The sequence below is a fragment of the Stigmatopora nigra genome, chromosome 23, assembly GCF_051989575.1.
Source record: "Stigmatopora nigra isolate UIUO_SnigA chromosome 23, RoL_Snig_1.1, whole genome shotgun sequence".
NCBI classification, from domain to species: Eukaryota; Metazoa; Chordata; class Actinopteri; order Syngnathiformes; family Syngnathidae; genus Stigmatopora; species Stigmatopora nigra.
In genome coordinates, this window is record NC_135530.1 from 3,010,288 (window position 1) to 3,035,839 (window position 25,552).

Sequence of the window (25,552 nt, forward strand, 5' to 3'; positions counted from 1 at the left end):
GGGCTACGTCACGCACACATTACGGCAAGGCACTTTCGACCCTACGTAGTCCTTTGGAATTTTGCCATTGAAACATCTGCAACTCCCTGCGTCTTAACATCGATCAAAAGGTATAAATTATTTTAATTGTTTTATTTGTATGCTGCTCACCGATTTAAAATAAGCATCGTTTTTTTCGCTGGCCATTGCAGGTATGCCATTTACTTTTTACTCCATACTACTATATACATTCATATTGGCGTAATACGTGTGCAAGTATTGATTTTAGTTATTAGCTTTGACCACAACAAAAGATTCAAATGAAAACAAAAAGTCTCTTGAAAGTGTGGTTCTTAAAAAGAAAGTCTAGTTTGAACAAAAACAGCAGAAAAGTTATAAATGAATCATTAAATCTATTTACTTGAATAAATGTTGAAAAACTTCAACCTCTACATTCAATGTCAGTTAAATACAACTGAACTCTATTCAGAATCAAGATCGAGTTTGGCAGATTTTGACTTCCATGTACTTATTTAAAATGAAGAATGTAGTCAGGGAATGAATGAAATTAATATCACAAGGCACCAGTGGATGGGTGGCCTGTTTGGAATCCAATTTGAAATCATCTGATTGAATTATAACCTTCAAAAAGTCATCATCTTGTGGCCAGATTAGAGACACACGTCAAGATCTTCAAATGGGCCGTCCGGACTCTGTAATGACAAACAGACCCAAGACCGCTGACGTAATGTTTTTCCTAGAGGGTCCGCGGTCGACTCCCGCCACGACACCCCGTCGCCCAGAGGCATTCCTCAGGGTATTAAGTGGGCTTTATCCTCCAGCTAGCGAGAAATTGACTTTTCATTTCCGCTCTGAATTTGGGAAAGACGCCACTAGACTTTCCATCATCTCCAGACTTGAAATCTAGAGCCCCTTGACCATGTTACCCATTTTTCAGCCACCATGCCTAACTGGGGCGGAGGCAACACGTGCACGGCCTGTGGCGGGATGGTGTACCATGCCGAGGAGGTGCAGTGCGACGGCAAGAGCTTCCACAAGAGTTGCTTTCTCTGTAGTGAGTATTGTGACGCCAGTGTATCTCGTTGAGATCATTCCCCGTACCGGTTGGAGACGCCAATCTCACAATGGCGGGTCTGTGGTGTGTGCGGGTGACCTTTTGCCATTCGCAATGCTTGTTTTCTTACCGCAAAACAGAAAACAACCAACACATCGTAAACCTTCTGACATATACTGGTGAAAAAAAGTATAGCAAATGTTATCGTGTATAATCCAGGGGTGGGCAAAGTTTTGGACCCAGGGGCCACATTGGCTTAAAAAAGCACAAGATGTGATACACATAAAAAAGTGCATCCGTTAACAGTACATATGAAACATAGACAGAAAAAAAAGGACTAAAGTATTAACATACCCATCACTCAAAGTAAAAAGTATATTTTTTAACTGAATGTCAAACTCTGACGCATATGTTTGTGATTGGTCAGTGGTGTGCAGAAAGGGATTGGACAGCACCACCATGGCCATCCACGACCGGGAGATCTACTGCACGTCGTGCTACGGCAAGAAGTACGGTCCCAAAGGCTACGGTTACGGTCAGGGGGCCGGCACGCTCAACATGGACAAAGGGGAGCGACTGGGAATCAAACCCGAACCGTAAGCAACAATAACAATAAAAGCCACCCATATCTTTACACTTTTCATTACATTTCCGCCAAGAATGAATCAGTGAATGGAGAGTTTACGTAATAATACGCTAAAGAATGCCGTGGTCCAAAACCAAGCATCACACACAACGAGCCCGTTTGTTAATCCAATCGCTTACGTGGTTATTATTAGGAAAGTTTTGTTACGTAAACGGCCTCCACGGGACTCACAATGGACTTCATTCAGGGGAAGGTCTCGCAGCTCTGTTTGACCCGTGTTAGCGGGGTTATTCTATTGACTAATGGACGGACGGACGGGGGGGGATTTCCCTCTTTGGACAGGTCGCCGTGTCACAAGCCCACCACCAATCCCAACCCGTCCAAATTCGCCCAGAAGTTCGCCGGATCGGAAAAATGCGGGAGATGTGGCGACTCTGTATACGCCGCCGAGAAGATTATGGGGGCGGGCAAGGTGAGCTTTCAGACATTTTTTTTTTTGGTTGAAAAGCCTGAAGAAATGTGTTTTTTTTTTTGTAAAAACAGTATAATACAACAACAAAACAGCTTTACAAAAAGTGTTGACCCACTTTTTTTTTTTACAATATAATGTACTATATTGTACAGTTTTTACAAAAAAAACCCTTTTTTTCACAAAAATTTGGTTCCAAGTGTAGCAACACACTTTTTTTTTTACATTTTTTTGCTTCTAGATAGTGACTGGGATGCAAACTGTGGTTTTACAACAACAAAAAAACTTTTTGGGGTAAATCCTTACAATATAACCCCCAATATTGTACTGTTTTTACACATTTTTTTGTAAAACTGTACAATATATGATATACACTACTATTTTTTTAAGTGGTACAGGCCAACCTTAGACTAGCATGTGAAAAAGCACCAAATACAAGTTCTATGTTAATAGAAAATACAAAATGTTAAATTGTGCTCATTTTTTTGCCCACAGCCTTGGCACAAGAACTGTTTCCGCTGTGCCAAATGTGGCAAAAGCTTGGAATCCACTACCCAGACGGACAACGAAGGAGAAATATACTGCAATGGTGATCTTCTTCCTTTTTCTTTTTAGTCGCCGTTTACGCCTCCCACATCAGAAAAAAATGCCTTGACGTCAACCTTAAAAAAAAACACAAAAAGTACTGTAAGCAGCATTAAAAATATCAAAGCATCACGGGTTCCATGTTTTATCAGTAGACCTTGAAATCCAATTTGTGATAACTTTTCCAATCATTGAAATGATTTAGTTGCACGCGCAAACAAAATCAGTCAAAAAGTGAACTTTATGTACTTTTTTGCTCCACAGCTTGCTACGCCAAGAACTTTGGCCCGAAAGGATTCGGTTTTGGTCAAGGAGCCGGCGCTCTAGTCCACGCCGAGTGATGTCATCACCTTAACGCTTTTACCTATTTGCTTTTTAAATCTTTCTCAAATAAAACAGTCCAACCTTACCATGTAAAAGATCACATCTGACTGTAATTTTTATTATTAAAGCCAATAAAAGGGAAAACGTGCCCGTGCGTTCTACAACTGAAGCATTTTTAAAGTGATGTGGGCAGAGAAAGAGGCACTGGAAATAATCATATTAACATTTTTTACCTGTTTATGTAGCATTTGAAAATTCTCCATTCCCAGACCAAAACACTTTTTTTCCTTGTTGGAAGAACTTGTGAAACCGGGGGCTTGCTTTTTTTTAAGTCGAGGGGTCCCTTTGAGTGACCATATTTCTGCTAAAAAAAAAATGTTTTTGCTTTACAATTTGTACATCCAGTGGTATAACAAAACCCGGCCATATATATATATATATATAATGACATTAAAAATAATACAAAACAAAATGAGGAGTACAGTCCACAAGCATGGAATATAATACACAGTTGACGCGACACTGGATTTGAAAGGTTATTAAAAATAAAACGCAACAAAATGCACTTGCCGATATATATAATCACATTGAGTATATACATAGTGGGCCTAAGATGGGCATGCAAGTGTGGGACACCAGTGTTGGACATTACTAAACGCTACAGTCGCTTCTTGTCCTTGTCCTTTTGTCCCCCTCAATTTCAAATAAAAAAAAAAAAGTAAACAAAGACTTCACCCCACCCCCCCCCCAAACAAAGTTCCAGGTTATTTATGTACACGTTCTTTACACTCATTGCTTCGCATTTGGGGAAAAAGTAAACAATATTTTTTTTTAGGGGGGAGGTCCTTCCGGGTCCTTTAGTTCAGTAACAGCAAAAAAAAATAAAATCAGTGCAAGTTTGTAGGCAAACAAAAAAAAATAAAAAACCCACATAAGACTTGATAGCTTTTCTTGATAAAAACACATGGAATGATGAACCTTCCTGTCCTAAACATCCATAATAAATACGACAGCTAACGGGTAGTATACACTTAATATAAAAAACAAAGTCTACTCTGCTAAAAAAAAAAAAAAAAAAAAAAATGATGTAGCAGTTCTTTGATAATTTAAAATAAATAGACTTGTGTCCCATTTGATTTGAATGGAAGGATATTGGCCGGTCCAGAGCTTGGATAAAAAAAGACAATTTCCTGTAAATAAAAGCAGAAATCAAGTGAAGAGGGGATACTGCAACTGCATCTCGTACCAGAAATGCTCCGATTTGGACTTTTTGTTGTCCATCTCCCTCTCATAGTGGTGCGACAACTGGGGGTCCGGGGGGGGTTGGGAGGTGGAGGGGGGGGTCGCCCCCTTTTTCGCATGCTAATCCTCCTGCCTGGCGGGCGACGGTCCGAACCACGGAGGACACCTCCCAGAACCCCCTTCCCCCGGGCCGCTTTTTCCTATTACACCAGTTGGTAGCCGGAGCCTGACGTCTGGTCGTAGTCTATAGTGTACTGAGCGGTCCAGTCTACCGCCACGGGCCGGATCAGGCCGCAGCAACGTACCTCGAAGAAGTCGATGAGGTTTCGGACGCAACCGCGGCTGCGGAGAGGAAAAAATGTTAGTGCTCGGACGTTTGGTCGCCGGTCAAATGGTGACAGAGAGTTTACTGTGGAAGCCAGCTCTTAAAATAATATTCATGAGAGAGAGAGTTTAATATCCAAGTACATTTCAGTTTTGACTTCGAAGTACATTTCAGTTTTGACTTCGAAGTACATTTCAGTTTTGACTTCGAAGTACATTTCAGTTTTGACTTCGAAGTACATTTCAGTTTTGACTTCGAAGTACAGTTCAGTTTTGACTTCGAAGTACAGTTCAGTTTTGACTTCGAAGTACAGTTCAGTTTTGACTTCGAAGTACATTTCAGTTTTGACTTCGAAGTACATTTCAGTTTTGACTTCGAAGTACATTTCAGTTTGACTTCGAAGTACATTTCAGTTTGACTTCGAAGTACATTTCAGTTTGACTTCGAAGTACATTTCAGTTTTGACTTCGAAGTACATTTCAGTTTTGACTTCGAAGTACATTTCAGTTTTGACTTCGAAGTACATTTCAGTTTTGACTTCGAAGTACATTTCAGTTTTGACTTCGAAGTACATTTCAGTTTTGACTTCGAAGTACATTTCAGTTTTGACTTCGAAGTACAGTTCAGTTTTTACTTCGAAGTACAGTTCAGTTTTTACTTCGAAGTACATTTCAGTTTTTACTTCGAAGTACATTTCAGTTTTTACTTCGAAGTACAGTTCAGTTTGACTTCGAAGTACAGTTCAGTTTTTACTTCGAAGTACAGTTCAGTTTTTACTTCGAAGTACAGTTCAGTTTTTACTTCTAAGTACAGTTCAGTTTTTACTTCTAAGTACAGTTCAGTTTTTACTTCTAAGTACAGTTCAGTTTTTACTTCTAAGTACAGTTCAGTTTTTACTTCTAAGTACAGTTCAGTTTGACTTCTAAGTACAGTTCAGTTTGACTTCGAAGTACAGTTCAGTTTGACTTCGAAGTACAGTTCAGTTTGACTTCGAAGTACAGTTCAGTTTGACTTCGAAGTACAGTTCAGTTTGACTTCGAAGTACAGTTCAGTTTGACTTCGAAGTACAGTTCAGTTTGACTTCGAAGTACAGTTCAGTTTGACTTCGAAGTACAGTTCAGTTTGACTTCGAAGTACAGTTCAGTTTGACTTCGAAGTACAGTTCAGTTTTGACTTCGAAGTACAGTTCAGTTTTGACTTCGAAGTACAGCTCAGTTTTGACTTCGAAGTACAGCACAGTTTTGACTTCGAAGTACAGCACAGTTTTGACTTCGAAGTACAGCACAGTTTTGACTTCGAAGTACAGCACAGTTTTGACTTCGAAGTACAGCACAGTTTGACTTCGAAGTACATTTCAGTTTGACTTCGAAGTACATTTCAGTTTGACTTCGAAGTACATTTCAGTTTGACTTCGAAGTACATTTCAGTTTGACTTCGAAGTACATTTCAGTTTGACTTCGAAGTACAGTTCAGTTTTTACTTCTAAGTACAGTTCAGTTTTTACTTCTAAGTACAGTTCAGTTTTTACTTCTAAGTACAGTTCAGTTTTTACTTCTAAGTACGGTTCAGTTTTTACTTCGAAGTACGGTTCAGTTTTTACTTCGAAGTACGGTTCAGTTTGACTTCGAAGTACAGTTCAGTTTGACTTCGAAGTACAGTTCAGTTTGACTTCGAAGTACAGTTCAGTTTGACTTCGAAGTACAGTTCAGTTTTGACTTCGAAGTACAGCTCAGTTTTGACTTCGAAGTACAGCTCAGTTTTGACTTCGAAGTACAGCACAGTTTTGACTTCGAAGTACAGCACAGTTTTGACTTCGAAGTACAGCACAGTTTTGACTTCGAAGTACAGCACAGTTTGACTTCGAAGTACATTTCAGTTTGACTTCGAAGTACATTTCAGTTTGACTTCGAAGTACATTTCAGTTTGACTTCGAAGTACATTTCAGTTTGACTTCGAAGTACATTTCAGTTTGACTTCGAAGTACAGTTCAGTTTGACTTCGAAGTACAGTTCAGTTTTTACTTCTAAGTACAGTTCAGTTTTTACTTCTAAGTACAGTTCAGTTTTTACTTCGAAGTACGGTTCAGTTTGACTTCGAAGTACAGTTCAGTTTGACTTCGAAGTACAGTTCAGTTTGACTTCGAAGTACAGTTCAGTTTGACTTCGAAGTACAGTTCAGTTTTGACTTCGAAGTACAGTTCAGTTTTGACTTCGAAGTACAGCTCAGTTTTGACTTCGAAGTACAGCTCAGTTTTGACTTCGAAGTACAGCACAGTTTTGACTTCGAAGTACAGCACAGTTTTGACTTCGAAGTACAGCACAGTTTTGACTTCGAAGTACAGCACAGTTTTGACTTCGAAGTACAGCACAGTTTTGACTTCGAAGTACAGCACAGTTTGACTTCGAAGTACAGCACAGTTTGACTTCGAAGTACAGCACAGTTTGACTTCGAAGTACAGCTCAGTTTGACTTCGAAGTACAGCACAGTTTGACTTCGAAGTACAGCACAGTTTGACTTCGAAGTACAGCACAGTTTGACTTCGAAGTACAGCACAGTTTGACTTCGAAGTACAGCACAGTTTGACTTCGAAGTACAGCTCAGTTTGACTTCGAAGTACAGCACAGTTTGACTTCGAAGTACAGCACAGTTTGACTTCGAAGTACAGCTCAGTTTGACTTCGAAGTACAGCTCAGTTTGACTTCGAAGTACAGCACAGTTTGACTTCGAAGTACAGCACAGTTTGACTTCGAAGTACAGCACAGTTTGACTTCGAAGTACAGCACAGTTTGACTTCGAAGTACAGCACAGTTTGACTTCGAAGTACAGCTCAGTTTGACTTCGAAGTACAGCTCAGTTTGACTTCGAAGTACAGCTCAGTTTGACTTCGAAGTACAGCTCAGTTTGACTTCGAAGTACATTTCAGTTTGACTTCGAAGTACATTTCAGTTTGACTTCGAAGTACATTTCAGTTTTTACTTCTAAGTACATTTCAGTTTTTACTTCTAAGTACATTTCAGTTTTTACTTCTAAGTACATTTCAGTTTTTACTTCTAAGTACATCTCAGTTTGACTACGAAGTACATCTCAGTTTGACTACGAAGTACATCTCAGTTTGACTACGAAGTACATCTCAGTTTGACTTCGAAGTACATCTCAGTTTGACTACGAAGTACAGCACAGTTTGACTACGAAGTACAGCACAGTTTGACTTCGAAGTACAGCACAGTTTGACTTCGAAGTACAGCACAGTTTGACTTCGAAGTACAGCACAGTTTGACTCCGAAGTACAGCACAGTTTGACTCCGAAGTACAGCACAGTTTGACTCCGAAGTACAGCACAGTTTGACTCCGAAGTACAGCACAGTTTGACTTCGAAGTACAGCACAGTTTGACTTCGAAGTACAGCACAGTTTGACTTCGAAGTACAGCACAGTTTGACTTCGAAGTACAGCACAGTTTGACTTCGAAGTACAGCACAGTTTGACTTCGAAGTACAGCACAGTTTGACTTCGAAGTACAGCACAGTTTGACTTCGAAGTACAGCACAGTTTGACTTCGAAGTACAGCACAGTTTGACTTCGAAGTACAGCACAGTTTGACTTCGAAGTACAGCACAGTTTGACTTCGAAGTACAGCACAGTTTGACTTCGAAGTACAGCACAGTTTGACTTCGAAGTACAGCACAGTTTGACTTCGAAGTACAGCTCAGTTTGACTTCGAAGTACAGCTCAGTTTGACTTCGAAGTACAGTTCAGTTTGACTTCGAAGTACAGCTCAGTTTGACTTCGAAGTACAGTTCAGTTTGACTTCGAAGTACAGTTCAGTTTGACTTCGAAGTACAGTTCAGTTTGACTTCGAAGTACAGTTCAGTTTGACTTCGAAGTACAGTTCAGTTTGACTTCGAAGTACAGTTCAGTTTGACTTCGAAGTACAGTTCAGTTTGACTTCGAAGTACAGTTCAGTTTGACTTCGAAGTACAGTTCAGTTTGACTTCGAAGTACAGTTCAGTTTGACTTCGAAGTACAGTTCAGTTTGACTTCGAAGTACAGTTCAGTTTGACTTCGAAGTACAGTTCAGTTTGACTTCGAAGTACAGTTCAGTTTGACTTCGAAGTACAGTTCAGTTTGACTTCGAAGTACAGTTCAGTTTGACTTCGAAGTACAGTTCAGTTTGACTTCGAAGTACAGTTCAGTTTGACTTCGAAGTACAGTTCAGTTTGACTTCGAAGTACAGTTCAGTTTGACTTCGAAGTACAGTTCAGTTTGACTTCGAAGTACAGTTCAGTTTGACTTCGAAGTACAGTTCAGTTTGACTTCGAAGTACAGTTCAGTTTGACTTCGAAGTACAGTTCAGTTTGACTTCGAAGTACAGTTCAGTTTGACTTCGAAGTACAGTTCAGTTTGACTTCGAAGTACATTTCAGTTTGACTTCGAAGTACATTTCAGTTTGACTTCGAAGTACATTTCAGTTTGACTTCGAAGTACATTTCAGTTTGACTTCGAAGTACATTTCAGTTTGACTTCGAAGTACAGTTCAGTTTGACTTCGAAGTACAGTTCAGTTTGACTTCGAAGTACAGTTCAGTTTGACTTCGAAATACAGTTCAGTTTGACTTCGAAATACAGTTCAGTTTGACCTCGAAGTACAGTTTGACCTCGAAGTACAGTTTGACCTCGAAGTACAGTTTGACCTCGAAGTACAGTTTGACCTCGAAGTACAGTTTGACCTCGAAGTACAGTTTGACCTCGAGGTACAGTTTGACCTCGAGGTACAGTTTGACCTCGAGGTACAGTTTGACCTCGAGGTACTCTTTGACTCTGAAGTACTGTTTGACTCTGAAGTACTGCTTAACTTCCAAGTACATTTTAACTTCCAAGTACATTTTAACTTCGAAGCACTTTTTAACTTCGAAGCACTTTTTAACTTCGAAGCACTTTTTAACTTCGAAGCACTTTTTAACTTCGAAGCACTTTTTAACTTCGAAGCACTTTTTAACTTCGAAGCACTTTTTAACTTCGAAGCACTTTTTAACTTCGAAGCACTTTTTAACTTCGAAGCACTTTTTAACTTCGAAGCACTTTTTAACTTCGAAGTACTTTTTAACTTCGAAGTACTTTTTAACTTCGAAGTACTTTTTAACTTCGAAGTACTTTTTAACTTCGAAGTACTTTTTAACTTCGAAGTACTTTCTAACTTCGAAGTACTTTTTAACTTCGAAGTACTTTTTACTTCGAAGTACTTTTTAACTTCGAAGTACTTTTTAACTTCGAAGTACTTTTTAACTTCGAAGTACTTTTTAACTTCGAAGTACTTTTTAACTTCGAAGTACTTTTTAACTTCGAAGTACTTTTTAACTTCGAAGTACTTTTTAACTCCGGAGTACTTTTTAACTCCGGAGTACTTTTTAACTCCGGAGTACTTTTTAACTCCGGAGTACTTTTTAACTTCGGAGTACTTTTTAATTTCGAAGTACTTTTTAATTTCGAAATACTTTTTAATTTCGAAATACTTTTTAATTTCGAAATACTTTTTAATTTCGAAATACTTTTTAATTTCGAAATACTTTTTAATTTCGAAATACTTTTTAATTTCGAAGTACTTTTTAATTTCGAAGTACTTTTTAATTTCGAAGTACTTTTTAATTTCGAAGTACTTTTTAATTTCGAAGTTCTTTTTAATATCTAAGTACTTTTTAATATCTAAGTACTTTTTAATATCTAAGTACTCTTTAATATCTAAGTACTCTTTAATATCTAAGTACTCTTTAATATCTAAGTACTCTTTAATATCTAAGTACTCTTTAATATCTAAGTACTCTTTAATATAAAAGTACTGTTTAATATCAAAGTACTGTTTAATATCCAAGTACATTTGACTGGCAACCAAAAGACCGGCGACCAAACATTCGGTCCCTCAAAATGTCAATTAGAAAAAGAAGAAGCCATCTTCACTGGATAGCTTTTGTGTCATTTGGAAAGGCGTGCTTACTTGAAGGGGCTTTCGATGGACGTGGCCGTGACTTTAAAGTGCTTGTATCTCCGAGCGTTCATCCTCTCGTTGGTGGTGATCCCCAGGGAGGCGATCTGGGAGGGCGGCGGGGAACCCCCCAAAAGAAAAAAATCAGCGAGTGGACTTCGGCGGCAGCGGTGACGGGACGCCGAGACCCGGTCGAACCTGATAGAGTTGACACATGATGAGCACGGCCACCCACATGAAGTGGAAGATACTGTTGAGGAACATCCAGAACATCCACGGCGAGCACGCGGCGATCTGAGTCAGGTAGAGCCAGAAGCCGTCTTTGGCGTAGGTGGTGGCGCAGTGAATCCTCCAGTCTGTGTTATTTTTTCCCGGGACAAGAACACCATATGTAGCATTTCTTATGTATTTACAACAAGAAAAATGAATGGGATCCGGTCTGACACTTACAGGAAATGCAGCCGTAGATCATCCAGCAGATCATGCAGAGCAGGAAGAAGAGGTAACCCATGAAGTAGCGATGGTTCCCACTTCCTGCGGACGGAAACAAAAACTAAAACTTCCATTCTCGTCATAGATCTACCCATGATCCTTCCTTTCATTCCTTTTTACTTTAATGATGAGTGATGAGTATGTTAATACTTGAGTCCTTATTTTCCGTTTATGTTTTATATGTACTGTGAACGGGTGCACTTTTTTATTTGTATCGTATCTTACCCACGCAGTTGCCCACCCAGGGGCAGTGGTGGTCAAACTTGGCGATGCAGCGGTTGCACACGGCGCAGTGTTTGGACCGGATTGGCTTCCTGATCTAAGAAAGAAAGAAAGAAAAAATAGGTGATGTTTTTTTTTATCTTTACTACGAAATAAAGTGTCATCTTACCAAACATGTGCTGCAGAAGATGCTTAGGTCCAGGCTGCCGGTTTCTGCCAATTCCACAATAGTCTGCGGAAGGAAATCCATTCAGATTAGAAGAGTTTCTTAGCCATTCAGACCATCTCCTTGAACTTCAAATATAATTTCACCTTTTTCTTCTGCTCCTCCGAGGCTTTGATGATCCCCGGGTCCGATTTCCAGGATTTACCAAAGTTGTAGAACAGAGCCACCGTGTTTAAGAGGAACGGCAAGTGGACCGTGGCGAATGGGAGATGTGCAGGCCAAAGGTTAAGGAACATTAATTTTTTGATATGGTCCCCATTTCAAAACCTCACCCAATCAGTCTTTGCACATTTTTTTTTAAAAAGGATATCATTCCAGAACCAATAGAACCAAGTAGTGTACATCCAAAACTTGGTTGCCAGGTAGATTCCCAGAGGGAGTGCACTGTGCATGGAGTGATCAAAGAAAGCCCTGAATGGAAAAAGGGAACAATTTGTCACCATGTATCACCATCAAAATATGAAAAATGATCTGGCCTTGACTTACTTGGAGAGGAACTGCACAGTCACCCAGACGCCAACGTACATGAGACTTTTGATAATCCAGGAATCGATGTCCAGGTCGGCAATGAAACCCACCAACCAAATGACCAGAAATGGCGTTCCCAACATGACTTTCTGTCTCACCTCCTGCAAAAAAATATTAAAAAATAACCTATTTTCACAAATATAAGGCACATTGTCAATGAATGATTCATTTGATTTTTTTCCCATATATAAGGCGCACTGGTTTATAAGGTGCCCTGTCTATTTGGTAGAAAATTTAAGACTTTTAAGTGCGCCTTATAGTCCTGAAAATACAGTATGTAACAATACAATTTTTTTCACTAACCTTGTCTGTCTTAAGTCTCTTCAAATAAGAGGGGCTGTCATAACCTTTGGCCTGTCGCGCTTCTTGCAAGTGATTAATCATCCAGACGTTTTTTCGCTGTTTGGCCAGATCGAGCGGCGTCTCGCCCTAAAATGCCACAAAAAAAAAAAATCATAAATATACCCTTTGAGCACAAAACACTCCACGGCATACTTTGATGTTCTGCGCGTCGACATTGGCGTTGGCATCCAGCAATAGGCTGATGACGGTGGTGTTGCCGGCCAGCACGGCCCAGTGCAGTGCCGTGTTCTTGTGGTACTTGTCGCCGAGGTTTACTGACACGTTGAAGGTGAGTAGCAGTCGGGTGGGGTCCACACTGAGAAAAAAATAAAAATAAAAAATGGTTACATGCTTGTCATGGGCAACATAAAGGATCTGAAAATATGGTGTGCTTGTTTACGCACCTGTGCGTCCTATATGCTGCCCACATGAGGGGTGTCATGCCATTTTGGTCCATCATGTCCACGTCCTGTTGTTTTAGACAACGTTTTAAGAGGAGAAAAATGCATAAAAAGTTAAAAAGTAAATCAGGGGTGCTCAATTGGTCCGTCACATTTAATATGGAGTCAAATTTTATGTGGGATTTGAGCTGGGAAACAGCGCCATCACGATTCCAAGCATAATTACTACTTGTCTACACTATTTTGGGTCCTGCTGGTATTTATCATCAGTGTACATAACCCCTGAGCTTTGTCATTGACTTGAAAAAAATATATAAACAAAAGGAAAAAAAAAACATCTTGACATGGATGGCTTTGTCTCCTCCTGGCGGAGAAACATAGCATTACACCCCAACTGAAAATGTATCCATCCTCCCATTTTCTGCCATGACAGCAACTGTCCTCGTAAATGGGGCATGTATATCCCCAAGGTCAAGTCGTATGTGAATATCTGAACATAAGTATCATTAAAAAAAGTGTCAAAAGTCACATCCCACCTGCCCTTTGGCGATAAGATAGGCCACAATGGAGGTGTGGCCAAACTGGGCGGCCAGGTGGACGCAGCTGCACCCCTCGCCATCAATCAGGGACGGGTCGGAACCGTATTTCATCAGCTGCACCACCATGGAGAGGTGGCCTTGCCTGGAGAGGTGAGAATAAAACCATGGGGGTGCTTAAAAAGGTCAACGTGGGAGAAGGCAATGGGTCCGCCGTACCTGGTGGCCCAGTGCAATGGCGTGGAGTTGAGGTCTCCACCTAGCTGGTCCACTATGGCGCCCTTTGATATATAGTACCTGCCAGGATGTATTATTAGCATCACTGCTATTATTAGAAAAGAATACCAGGAGAGGGAAGCACACCCACTTGACTAAATCGACCCTGTTGTTGATGGCGGCCCAGTGGAGGAGCGTCACATTTTCTTTGTCGGGCTGCCGGACATCGAACCCGGCCTCCACTAGTTCTCGGCATCGCTCGAAAATGCCGTACCTGTAGGAGAGAGGAGATTTGAGTCCCGTCTGAGTGGGGGATTGATTTCAAAGTGGGGCTTTTGTGGTGCTCACTGTGTGGCTTTAACAATGTCCCATGTGCTGTAGTCGTCCACGTGGTTCTTTCGGCTGACGGCTTCGCTGTAGCCGTGGTTGAAGTGGCTTTGAGGCTTGATTTCCTAAACACAACAAAAAGTCAACTTATTGGCACTTCATGGATAAGAAATTGAAGACTGCTGTATTTAAGCTATAAAAATATGCTTGCTGCTAACATATATTGGATGGAGGCCAGGATAGGCAAGAAATAGAAAGCAAAACTATTTCAAATGTACAACTGTTGTGTTGAGCAGTTGAGCAAGCTTGTTAGTCCTGATGTGTAAGTATCCTTCACCAGGAAACAGAAGAAAAATAAGATGAATTGTGGACTGATAGGCCATTTCAATCACTGTATCTTAAATAGAAATGTTAGCAGCTAAATTAATATTATCAAATGGTGTCAAGATAAATTTTGCCCATCGGTTGAAGACATAGGTCTACTAAAGCAGCTATAAAAATAAAATAAGAGATTATCAGAATCAGATTATTCTTTCACTGGGCATAATGGCGTCTCTCTCAAAGCCTCTTTTCAAATCAGGATTTAAAGATTGATAGAAAGGGGGGACAATTCATCAAATGCATCCAAAGGCACGTCAGTCCAAATGCGGAAAACACATGTTAAATCACTCCACTAAATCACTCTCTTGGGGTGAAAATGCTTTTGGCATTGCAGCAATTAGTGTTGCCATTTTTCATCTGATTATGTCAGTCTTGTTGATTATACACATTTACTTTTGTTTTTAGCTTTTAAAAATACCTAAAATGGCTATGATGTTGTTTTCAGTTATTGGGAATCTACTAGATAGGAAATATAGCGCATTCACTTGGGTTATCAGTTGCATGTGTTTGGCGTACCTGCCTTAAATAGAAAGTAATTATAACCCTAAAAAAACATAAGAGGATTCTAGCAACAAGAGCAGCCGCTTCTTCTCACGCATAACTGTTAACGTGTGCAAACATATGTGGAAAACACGTTTGTTCAAGTATTACGAGAGAAAATTTGAGATTTTAGTCGAGGAAAAACATAGTGCAACAATTAGCATACGTATTTAAATTTCGAAAGTGGACGTTAACGACTTGGCAAGGAATGATGCGTTTCAGTGCATGTCGGTTTGTCGAAACATGTCGACACCATGACAATTCCCCATGAGTAAAATCTTCTCGTATTGGATTAGATTGTAAGCAATTTGACGTTTGACACATTTACAAGGAGCCATGTCAATTTAGCTGCGAGCTAAACGATCAAACCCGATTGAGGATTAACCATTTTCAGTTTCGGCCGTCGACGCGTAAACGCACCGTTTAGACTACGGGGGAGTGACCGTGCGTTTGTGTGGAAATGGCCAATTTTCGGGGGAAATAAAATGCATTTCTACTGTATAGGTGCACGAGCATTGCAGCAAGATGGGACGTGAGGGGAGGGGGGCATCGCTAGCGCATTTAGCATTGTTAGCACTGCCTGACATCGCCCCCACTGGTGGTAATGCAGGGGGCATCGGCACTTTGGGCTAAAAACGCAGTAGAATGCACAATTCTTCTTTGCCGGAACCCCAAATCGGCTTTAAGGGTGTGAAAGCGAATGCAGCGAAAGGAGGTCATTACAAGTCGTACCTCTGGATGGAGAATAGGGACGCAGCCAGCTTCTTTCTCATACTCCTCCATGACGTCGGCCATCTTGATAGGGATGCCCGCAGAGCATTGTGGGAAGGGGGATAGCTGTCAAGTAGGCAATGAGGGGCAGAGGCTTGGAACTGTCCAAAATGTAAACTACAATTCTAGCATTTTAAGGCACATTTGGGTATTATTTAACTAACATTATCATTTTCACCACTAAATCATGTCATAATCCTCCTATAATTTTAATATTATGCATAGCTCGGTCTATGTAATGAACCCAAAAGACCGCTAGATGACAATCTTATCCGCTACACAATTAATATAAACACTTGCCTGAAATGACTAAAAGAGCTATGCGACAAAATATTTTTTTACACCGTATACTTTAATATATGAATGAAATGGTAATTTTAATATCACAGGATTGTAGGATACTGTATCAATAAATGTGAACAGTGAAATAATTTTAAAGGGATATTATCAATAGTTTTCATTTCGATTTTGGATTGCTTTATTTTGGATATATCACAGAAGAAATGAAATATGAATAATAAACAAACAAGAAAGAATTGTAATTATCAGATCAAACCAATGACATATTTAGACAATATATAATATATATCACAGTTTCATTACAACAATTGTAAATACTTTGTGGAAAAAGCGAACTGTACTTTGCAAGACATTCCACGCAATAAACAAACAAAAAATAAGGCCAGGTGCAAGAGATTTTATTTTGTTCGAATAAATCAAATCAGCGGAAAGGAAGAGTGGCGTACTGTAGTAAAAGTTTCATTATTCAGAATACGAAACGTATACCTAACAAAGTTATTTCAACGTAAAGCAATAAATTCCTTAAATAAGTAACTAATAAACTCAATATTTCACCAAAAAACTATACATATATCTACTTTCTAAATATTTTCTAATATATATTTCAAAATGTGTACGTACAATCCCAATTCAAGCTCAGTATTTAGTATCTACTTTTTTATTTTGAATGTACTTGATCGGAACTCACAATATCACTTGTTACAGTACCGTGTTTTGACCAAAAAAATCGAGCTATCCACCCGGTGGAGCAGCTGCTAACAAGTTATCATAGCAATCGTGAAAACATTTACATCCCTATTTATAATCCCATATTTAATAACGCATGAGTGGGGATCGGAATGCATTGACCGTAACATTAAGCAAACATGACTAGGAAGGACGGCTAATCGTTAGCACTGGCCAAGACAAACCCCTTCAATGCAGACTACGCCGATGTATCAAGTCAGCGTTTTCCTCCGATGAGCAGTCCTCATCACTGGTAAGTACCGAGACGTCAAACAGCGCCCGTTTGCACGGATTTACAACATCTTTCCTCTAAAAAAAAATGCAATTAGCCGCGCTAATGTTTACGATGGTGTCACCTCTGCAGAAGAGGAGCAGACTGTACTATTATGTAATAATCCAGAGAAAGTAAACCCTGCGTCAATCTCTGCAAAACGACATTTGATTGACATTTTGTCGTGTGTCCAACACATATTTTTTTTACCTGCACAATAGTGATAATAGTGATACTGATGCAGTTTGGTTCTATGTTCCGCGTTCAATTAGATGGAGCCTGCAAAATGCAATGTTATAATTAGTCAAATCCTTGGATAGCAAAAGTTTCCAATACTTGGTTTTCAATATCCTTTTCCAGGTTAAACTACCGGTATTTTAAATTCTTCATGAAATCCATAAAGAGATTATTTTCATCCCAAAGCACCCACGCACATAATTTGCGTTGTTAATGAATAGTTATTCCTGACTTTCCGTGGCAAATTTGTGTCGCACATTTGCGCAAACGTTGTTTTGATTCGAACAAAAACAAGAAATTCCTTTGAAGGCTTTGAGTCTTTATGTTTGTGTCATGCTAACATCAGAGTGTTTATATGCTATGCCATCATAATTACAAACTATTTTTGACACAAATGTTCCATGACATCCTTCCCTTGTTGTTAAATTGTCATCACGTGTCAGTGGACGTTTATTTATACTTTCAGGAAGCTAAAATGAGGAAGTGATGTATGTCTTCATGTTACTGTAAAAATCGTGCAACCGTGGTCAACTGACAAAATGATCTTCCCACCACTGAGCTTTATGTTCTTTTTCCTGCCTGGTCTTAAAATTGATTTTTTTTCCGAGGGCGTGGCAAGCAATTTGTAGGCGTGTCCAACTCTTTTTACCATTGTTCCAGAGTGGAGGACAAACTATAATACTTTAGTCCTTTTTTCTGTTCATGTTTCATATGTACTGTTAACGGATGCACTTTTTTATATGTATCGTATCTTGTGCTGACCCGACCCATCTGTCAGATTTTTAAAGTCAATGTGGCCCCCGGGCCAAAAATTTTGCCCACCCCCTGGTCTAGGACCATTTTTACGGCTCTTTCATTAAAAAAATGGCAGGACAACCCGCGATGAGCCCCTAGTGGGCCACTTCCGGCTAGCGAGCCGCACGTTGGTCACCGATAGCGTATGCAAAGGAAAAAGACGCGCACGCGGGGGTAGAGCGCTCTCTCATCGTCTCCCGCAAACGGCGAGCGCCCTGCAGCACCAGGCCACGTTTTAACGGGAGGCGGGATAAAAAAAATCTGGTGATGTCATCATCTCAACGTCTTTCCCTCTCTCGCTCTCTCCGGCGCCTTGTCTCTTTTTCTCCTTCGAGGGTCCGTCTCTGGAATATTACGGTGTCGCCTCCTTCCCAAACGGCCCGCGGTAGGTTCCTTAACTCTCTCTGTCTCCACCACGGAATCCCTCGCCGGTCCGCTTGTGAACGCTAAACGCCAGTTCCGGGACGTCCACATTTGTCACCCTTTCAAATCTCGTTACGTAAGACTTATCGCTCTCTGGGAAACCTTCAAATGGGGGGGCCGTACGTCACGGCGCATCTCCGTTTTTGCTCGCCGCTACATTGTTTGGACGCTAAGAGAATTTGAGGTCATCCCGGTCGGTCTCCTTGACACCTCGCCGGGTTTCGGTCGGACGGTCGATTGGTCTCTCCCGAGCGTTGTGGGATTGGTGGGATGTCACAAGGTTTTTTTTTTTTGAATGCAGTATTGATATAACAGTGTGGTTGCATTTTTATTTTCAGCAAGTCTCTGCCAAATGTCACACTCAAGTGATTGGAAACAAGCATGCATTTCTAAGTTTGACTCCATTTTGGGGCAAGCACACATTTCTTCGCATGGTAATTCATGGATTTCAACCTATGCCTTTTTTTTCTAAAGTAGTTTTTCTACTGTGTTTTAGCTTAAGATCAGGCACTACAAATTTAAGCTTAACCGAGAATGTCGGAACATGGAAAACAGGCTAACACTATACGCAACGCTAACTTTTTTGTATGGATTGTCTCTCCCGACAGGTATGGCGTTGTCGGAACCACGCTGACGGACCGCCGGCTCAGCTCCGACGTGACCATGAAGTCCTCCTCTGAGTCCCAACAGGAGACCGAGACCACTTTGGTGAGTCCAGAACTCCAAATTCCTCCTGGATTTCCCCAAAATGTTGCTTTGATTAGCCTTAATCATTAGCAAAAGTCCTCCAAATGCTATTGACAATAATACGTATCTAGTTAACTGCCATTGACATTTATTAAGTTAACTTTTTGCCGTTTTGTCCTTTCCTTTCACCTCCGCCGTAATCCTCTTGTAGCCCCCCCCCCCCCCCCCCCCTCGGCGAGTGGGAGTGCAATTATAATTGCAGATTGCCCGATAACATCACCTCGCAGAAAGAAACGCGGCGGGATTACGGAGACTTTGGTCCGCGCGGTACGAATCCTAATTAATGTCCGCTTTTAGCGTCGCGCACGAGTTAGCCGCTAACCACCAAAGTCAAATTGCCAATCGAGTGTTTCTTTTGACCGCTAACCTTAGATTCCAATGTCCAGGGACGCCATGTTAGCGCCATATGCTAGCGCTACATTGCTAGCTGTTTTTGATTGTATAGGCTTGTTATTAAGGCTAAATAGTTAATACCTAAATAATACTTGTATGTAAGTATGCTGCAATTACTTACCAGGGAATGCATCTTGACTTGTGTATTACTTCTTTGTCGCCAACTAGTGGTTAGCATTTTGGGCTCGCAGTTCTGGGGTCGTGGGTTCGATCCCAGGTGGGTTCTCACTGGGTAGAGTTAGCATGTTCTCCCCTCTCGAGTGGGTTTTTGTCCAGGTACATCGGTTTCCTCCCACATCACCCCCAAAAATCCATGCTAGGCTAATTGGCTTCGATGTATATGATTGGTCGTCCTTTGAAATGCACGTGGTGGTCCGTGCTTGGCTTTGGTTTATTGGTGCAGAAGGGCTTCAGTCAACATCATCACGAGGGGGGAGGACACGTCAAGGCTTCCTTAACGCTCAGACAAAGTCCCCATTGTAACTTCCTCTTCTAAAAACAGCCACTTCCTGGTTTGCCCATGATTGGTGTGATGTCACAGGTGGCTTTGTGATGTCATAAAAGATCCAATTCATGACAAGTACGGCAACAGTAGCGACACGTCAACACGTATTTAAGGGGAAACGGACGGGTGAGTGACTGGACTCTCCAGTCTCCCTCCCTAACCACACAATCCCTCCCCCCTCTCGCGTTCTCTTCAGTGGAAGATCGGTCGTTCCACGCCGCCAGTTCAGCTCGCCTCCCTCCGCTCAAACGGTACGCATCTCCTCGCCTTGATCTGCTTCCGCTTTCGGCCGCCAACAGGAAATAGCGACCCGCTGTCCGGGGACCGACGTGTTTTTGCAAAAAGGAGCGGGGCGGGAGCTCTTATTTATATTTTGCCATTCCTCGGATTATCGTTGATTGACAAAGTGTGGACCTTTTTTCTCATCCATGGGCCGCATTCCAATTCTATTCAAATAACTCCTTTGCGCAAGCCATTTCAATTGGAAAGGAAATTGATTGGACGTCTAGGCAGGTAACGTGTGGCCTTTAAGTGCACACTTTTTAAAAATAAAAAGTGGGCTTTGATCGTTTGTAAAAGACGATTAAAGTGACTGATGGACGTGGCCGTCGATGGCGACCAATTAGCTAATTAAAAGAAAACATTAAACTAACTCAGCCGGCCCGCTTCATTTAATCTCCCGCCGTGGTCCTTCTGAAGATTGACATGTCGAAACGCTATTGTCTCATGGAGTCTGCGTGGGGGGCGGAGTCAGATTTCGATGTCCTTCGTGTAGAAATGGAGTGCTGTCAATGGCGGATAGTCAGTTACTTTTTTTGGGGTAAAATATGAATAACGTTGGATGGAGTTGGCATTGATATGGCTCAAGAACCAAATAGTTTGACACTCCTGTTTTTAGCGAGTATATCTGGGAGGCTTGTGTTTGCCAGACTGAGTCACAAACACAGACATACACACACAAACACACACACACACTTGAGCCAACAGATGCGTTATTTCCTAATGGAAAAAGCCAGTGTGACACTACCTGCTGTTGTTTTCACACTCAGCAGGGATGTGAATGAACAGGACATAGACATTGGACACACACTTTGAAATCTTGACTCCTTTTGGGGAACCATTTTGACAGAAAGAAAGACACAAACTATTCTTATTTGCACATTTTCCAAGGTAGTACTACTACGAGTACTACTACTAGTACTACTACTACGAGTACTGCTACGAGTACTACTACGAGTACTACTACGAGTACTACCACGAGTACTACTTCGAGTACTACTTCGAGTACTACTTCGAGTACTATTTCGAGTACTACTTCGAGTACTACTTCGAGTACTACTTCGAGTACTAATTCGAGTACTAATTCGAGTACTACTACGAATACTACTTCGAGTACTACTTCGAGTACTACTTCGAGTACTACTTCGAGTACTACGAGTACTACTTCGAGTACTACTTCGAGTACTACTACGAGTACTACTACGAGTACTACTACGAGTACTACTTCGAGTACTACTTCGAGTACTACTTCGAGTACTACTTCGAGTACTACTTCGAGTACTACCTCGAGTACTACCACGAGTACTACCACGAGTACTACCACGAGTACTACCACGAGTACTACCACGAGTACTACCACGAGTACTACCACGAGTACTACCACGAGTACTACCACGAGTACTACCACGAGTACTACCACGAGTACTACCACGAGTACTACTACTAGTACTACTACTAGTACTACTACGAGTACTACTACGAGTACTACTACGAGTACTACTACGAGTACTACTACGAGTACTACTACGAGTACTACTACGAGTACTGCTACGAGTACTGCTACGAGTACTGCTACGAGTACTGCTACGAGTACTGCTACGAGTACTGCTACGAGTACTGCTACGAGTACTACTACGAGTACTACTGCGAGTACTACTACGAGTACTACTACCATTACTATTACTACTCATACTATTACTAAAACTACTACCATTACTACTACCACCACTACCACCATTACTACTACCACCACTACCACCATTACTACTACCACCACTACCACCACTACTATTACTGCTTACCAGTACTTCTGCATTTTATAACTCGGTGCGCTTTACATATGACTGACATTTTAAGATTAACAATTGGTTGAATGGGCATACTTGATGTGCGCGCCTTCCAGGGGCAAAATACGGTAAAATAATCTTATGTTTTTTTTTCTTTTTCTCCTCATCTGTGTGTCCTTTTGGTGGCTTCCCCACTGCCGTCGATGGCCGTCGTGCACAAAACACCACTACCACCACCACCAGCAGCACCCCGCAGAGTTGAGAGAACTAGTCTCCTCCAGTGATGATGCCGTCGCTCTGACGCCAGCCAGGATGAGCCAGCGCCAGGTAAAGGAACGGGACAAGGACAAGGACAAAGACAAAGACAAGGAGACGGGTCTCCAAACGCCCAGCCGTGAGCACATGGCCTCTCCTTCTTCGCTCAGCCCGGGCGTCAGCTACAGCCACGGTCAGTTTTGCGTATTCGCGTCATGGCCGTTGCCGTTCTTCCCCAAATTGTCATTTTATACATCTTCCGTCCAATTTGCCAGAAACTTAAAACCAAAAAAATTGCATTGGTTGTGCCTTATTGTTGCGGTGGTGCGCCTTCTAGCGGAGGCTAGTGGTTAGTGTTTGTTTTGATTTGACATACGGCAATTGACAATTGGTTTTGCAGTTTACAAGTGACATGGAATGAACCTTTGTGATTTATGTGGATTTGTGTTGGTACTCGCAACTTAGTTTGAACTATATTCATATAGAAGAAAAACGGAAAAGTGAATTTCCTGAGTTTATTCTAATCTAATCTCCATATGTAGTCTGGAATATGATTAATTAATTAATAGATACCTTACTATCTAGGGTGCATTTCCTAACTCAATAATAGTCGGGAATCTCCACGGCGACGGCCAGAGCGTCTGGGGTCAACGCGGATTTAAATTCAGATCCTGGGGATTACCGCCTTGTTAGTTCTCCACGCCTTCGCTCGCTCCAATCTCCTGCCGCCGTGACTTCTCTCACCTGCCACTCGGGCCAATCGGCACTTTGCGGGGCGGCCGAAATCAATTTGTCGCTAACACGGAGCCCATTTAGCCCGTTGCGCTTTGGGCTGGCCGCGGGCTGCTGCGGGCTGGTCCGGAGTCGTCGCCGCGTCCATCGAAAGTAAGACGGCTTGCTTTGTTGCTTTCGGGGGAGGGTCTCGTCTGACAATGAGTGGTCGCCGCTCTTGCGTGTATTCCTTGCGAGATAGTGGACAGGAGTTGGGCGGGGTTGGAAAAAAAAGCTTCTTTGTTCCAACGGCTAATCCCGGGTTTACGGGCCCGACTTTCAGCCTTTTGGCCTTTGAGGCGTTTACCCGCACGTGACCGACCGTTGGCTTTTTTTCTTCGTCCGTACGGGTAAGACAACGTTTTTTTTACGTATGGCATTCGGCAAAAGGTCGGCTTTGTTTTCCTAAAAAAATAAGTGCTTGGGCGACTTGACTCGTTCACTTTAAATGAGATTAAAATGCGGTCATTGCTAGGCTAAGGAGAGATGTTCAGTGGGTGGAAAATACGCGGGAATTCTTTTTGAATTTGTGGTATGGAAAAGAAACGTTGGAAATGGAAGGTTGAACTTCAAATTGATGGGTTTCTTATATATATACTGTCATTTTTGGCAGCATTTCAATGCTGTTGGTAGTCATAATTCAATTTTTTTGTGCTTTAAAAAGTATTAGTAATTTCATCTATAGCTGTTTTTATCTCTTAAGTGCTTGCTTTATGAATACCGCCATTTTGGGTCAAACTGTACATTGACACCATGAAGAGTGGCTTCTTCAAATACCTTATTTTTCGATAAATCCCATACATTTTTCTAGTTTTTTCATTTTTTTGGAACACCTAAATTATTATTATTATTTGGGTTCCCCTCCTACGGGCAAGAATTTGAACGGTTCCTCCACATCCGATGGTTCTCCGTCCACAGAACTTGGATGCGGCTCTCCTCCCCATCCGGAGGAGAGAGTGAGTAGGAGGAGGAGGAGAGGAGGGGCCGGGGCGCGAGCTACTTCCGGAGTGCCGCGCGCCTCCTCGTCTCTCGCCGGCGAGTGAGGGAGAGCCAAAAAGGAGGAGAGGGAGCAGTCGCTGTCCAGGAATTAGCCCGCTCCGCTCTCTTGTTTTTGGCTGGTGGAACCACTCCTTCCTCCCTTCCTCCTTTTTTCTTTTTTTTTTAAACCTTCACGCCCAAGCCGCGTCGGTCCTCATGATGAAGGAGGAGGGCCCGCTGGGGCGTCGGCGTTTCTCCACGTGCGGCGCCACAGCCTCGCCGCGACCACCGCGCCGGGACGGACGCAAACTCATCCGCAACGCCTCCTTCGGGGGTTACAATGAGCTGTCGCCCGTTTCCCTGCCAGGTGGGTGGCGGAAAAAAAGGAAAGTAGGCGTAGTTAGCGTGTATCGTTAGTGTGTCGTGCTTCCCGTTAATTTAGCTTGGTGATGTTGACTATTTATTGATGGATGCTATTGAGTTATTAGAAAAATGTATCTTTGGTCTGTTGTAGTAAGTAGTGGTTCCAGTTGTTTTTTTCCACTCTTTGGTGTCAAAATGTTTAGATTTTGCTGTATGATATTTTTTTTGTAGCTGCTTTGAGTGTGATGCCGCATTTTTTGGTCAATTGTGAGCTCAATTTAAATATTGCATTGGTATATGTATATGTCAATATGTAAGATTGTAGCCGAGTGCTAATTTGCATATTTAGTCCCTTGTGTAGGTTGAAGAATAATGATGACACATACCGGATATACACACACACACACACACACACACACACACATATGTCGTTTAACAGCCGTTAATTTGATTGGTGTTTTCCTTAATTAAACAACGCTATTTTTTTCTAATAAGTTCACCATAAACGGTTGGCTTAGCAACAAGTAGCTGCATTAAACCAATAATGAAACTTGAAAAAAAAATAGCTGGCAGTTTGGTGCCTATAAAAAAGAAAATGCTGAGTCATGCCGTCGTCTAAAAAAAAGTCGGAATTGCCCTTGACTTGTTTACCGTTAAAGGTCGGTCGGCATGGCGATGTGCGTCAAGGCGTCCAGGTTTTGGATTATTGAGTGATTTTTTTCCTTTTTTTCCAAATGTTTGTTTGTTATTCTGACAGGACCGTGTTTTTCCGGTGGGCCATTGGGTCGCGGTTTTGTTGCGAGTGATCCAACACGGACAGTCAACGAGGCGGCAGCGGGGGTTGAAACAAGCAATTTACTGATTGCACCCGTGACATTCCACACCGGTCGGTAGTGGAAAGGTGTCCTATTTTTGGTTCAGAATGGGCGGCCCTTTCCGAAATGATTTTCCAAGCCCTGTAATAGAATAAAACATGATAAAAAATCCATATCTTAAATCACAGGTGTCAAAGTGGCGGCCCGGGGGCCAAATATGGCCCGCCGAATCATTGTGTGCGGCCCGAGAAAGTCAATCATGAGTGTTGACTTTCTATTTTAGGATCAAATTCAAATGAGTATAGATGTATATTATATTTTCTGATTTTCCCCTTTTTAAATCAATAATTTAGATTTTTTTATCC

The 25,552-nt window shown here is 41.7% G+C and overlaps 3 protein-coding genes across 13 annotated transcripts in view; 2 read left to right on the forward strand and 1 right to left on the reverse strand.

Moving 5' to 3' along the window:
• Nucleotides 1–3,187, forward strand: csrp2 (cysteine and glycine-rich protein 2). The gene is made up of 6 exons (XM_077709121.1): nt 1–110; nt 938–1,054; nt 1,482–1,650; nt 1,983–2,112; nt 2,605–2,698; nt 2,959–3,187. The coding sequence occupies exons 2-6, from the start codon at nt 943–945 to the stop codon at nt 3,033–3,035; spliced, it is 582 nt and encodes a 193-aa protein (XP_077565247.1). The 5' UTR covers nt 1–110; nt 938–942; the 3' UTR covers nt 3,036–3,187.
• zdhhc17 (zDHHC palmitoyltransferase 17) lies at nt 3,109–19,934 on the reverse strand. Its single transcript, XM_077709120.1, has 18 exons — nt 19,556–19,934; nt 15,504–15,608; nt 13,872–13,975; nt 13,675–13,797; nt 13,527–13,604; nt 13,308–13,452; nt 12,775–12,839; nt 12,524–12,686; nt 12,332–12,457; nt 11,987–12,129; nt 11,809–11,911; nt 11,587–11,709; nt 11,444–11,506; nt 11,278–11,371; nt 11,011–11,094; nt 10,759–10,916; nt 10,573–10,667; nt 3,109–4,602 (listed from the first exon to the last, which is right to left on the reverse strand). Exons 1-18 carry the CDS (start codon nt 19,610–19,612, stop codon nt 4,464–4,466), a joined length of 1,968 nt encoding a protein of 655 aa, XP_077565246.1. The 5' UTR covers nt 19,613–19,934; the 3' UTR covers nt 3,109–4,463.
• The window catches only part of osbpl8 (oxysterol binding protein-like 8), a 14,862-nt gene continuing 5,873 nt past the window's right edge, over nt 16,564–25,552 (forward strand). For 2 of the 11 annotated variants that reach the window (XM_077709108.1, XM_077709110.1), the window contains exons 1-3: nt 16,564–16,821; nt 18,903–19,002; nt 22,249–22,453. In XM_077709108.1, the coding sequence (XP_077565234.1) occupies nt 16,802–16,821; nt 18,903–19,002; nt 22,249–22,453 (325 nt within the window). In that variant the 5' untranslated portion in view covers nt 16,564–16,801. Of the gene's footprint in view, nt 16,822–18,118; nt 18,257–18,902; nt 19,003–20,038; nt 20,191–20,310; nt 20,453–22,248; nt 22,454–23,065; nt 23,146–23,949; nt 24,377–25,552 lie in introns of those variants that run through there. The other 9 variants (XM_077709109.1, XM_077709111.1, XM_077709112.1 and 6 more) reach the window with 9 other exon arrangements.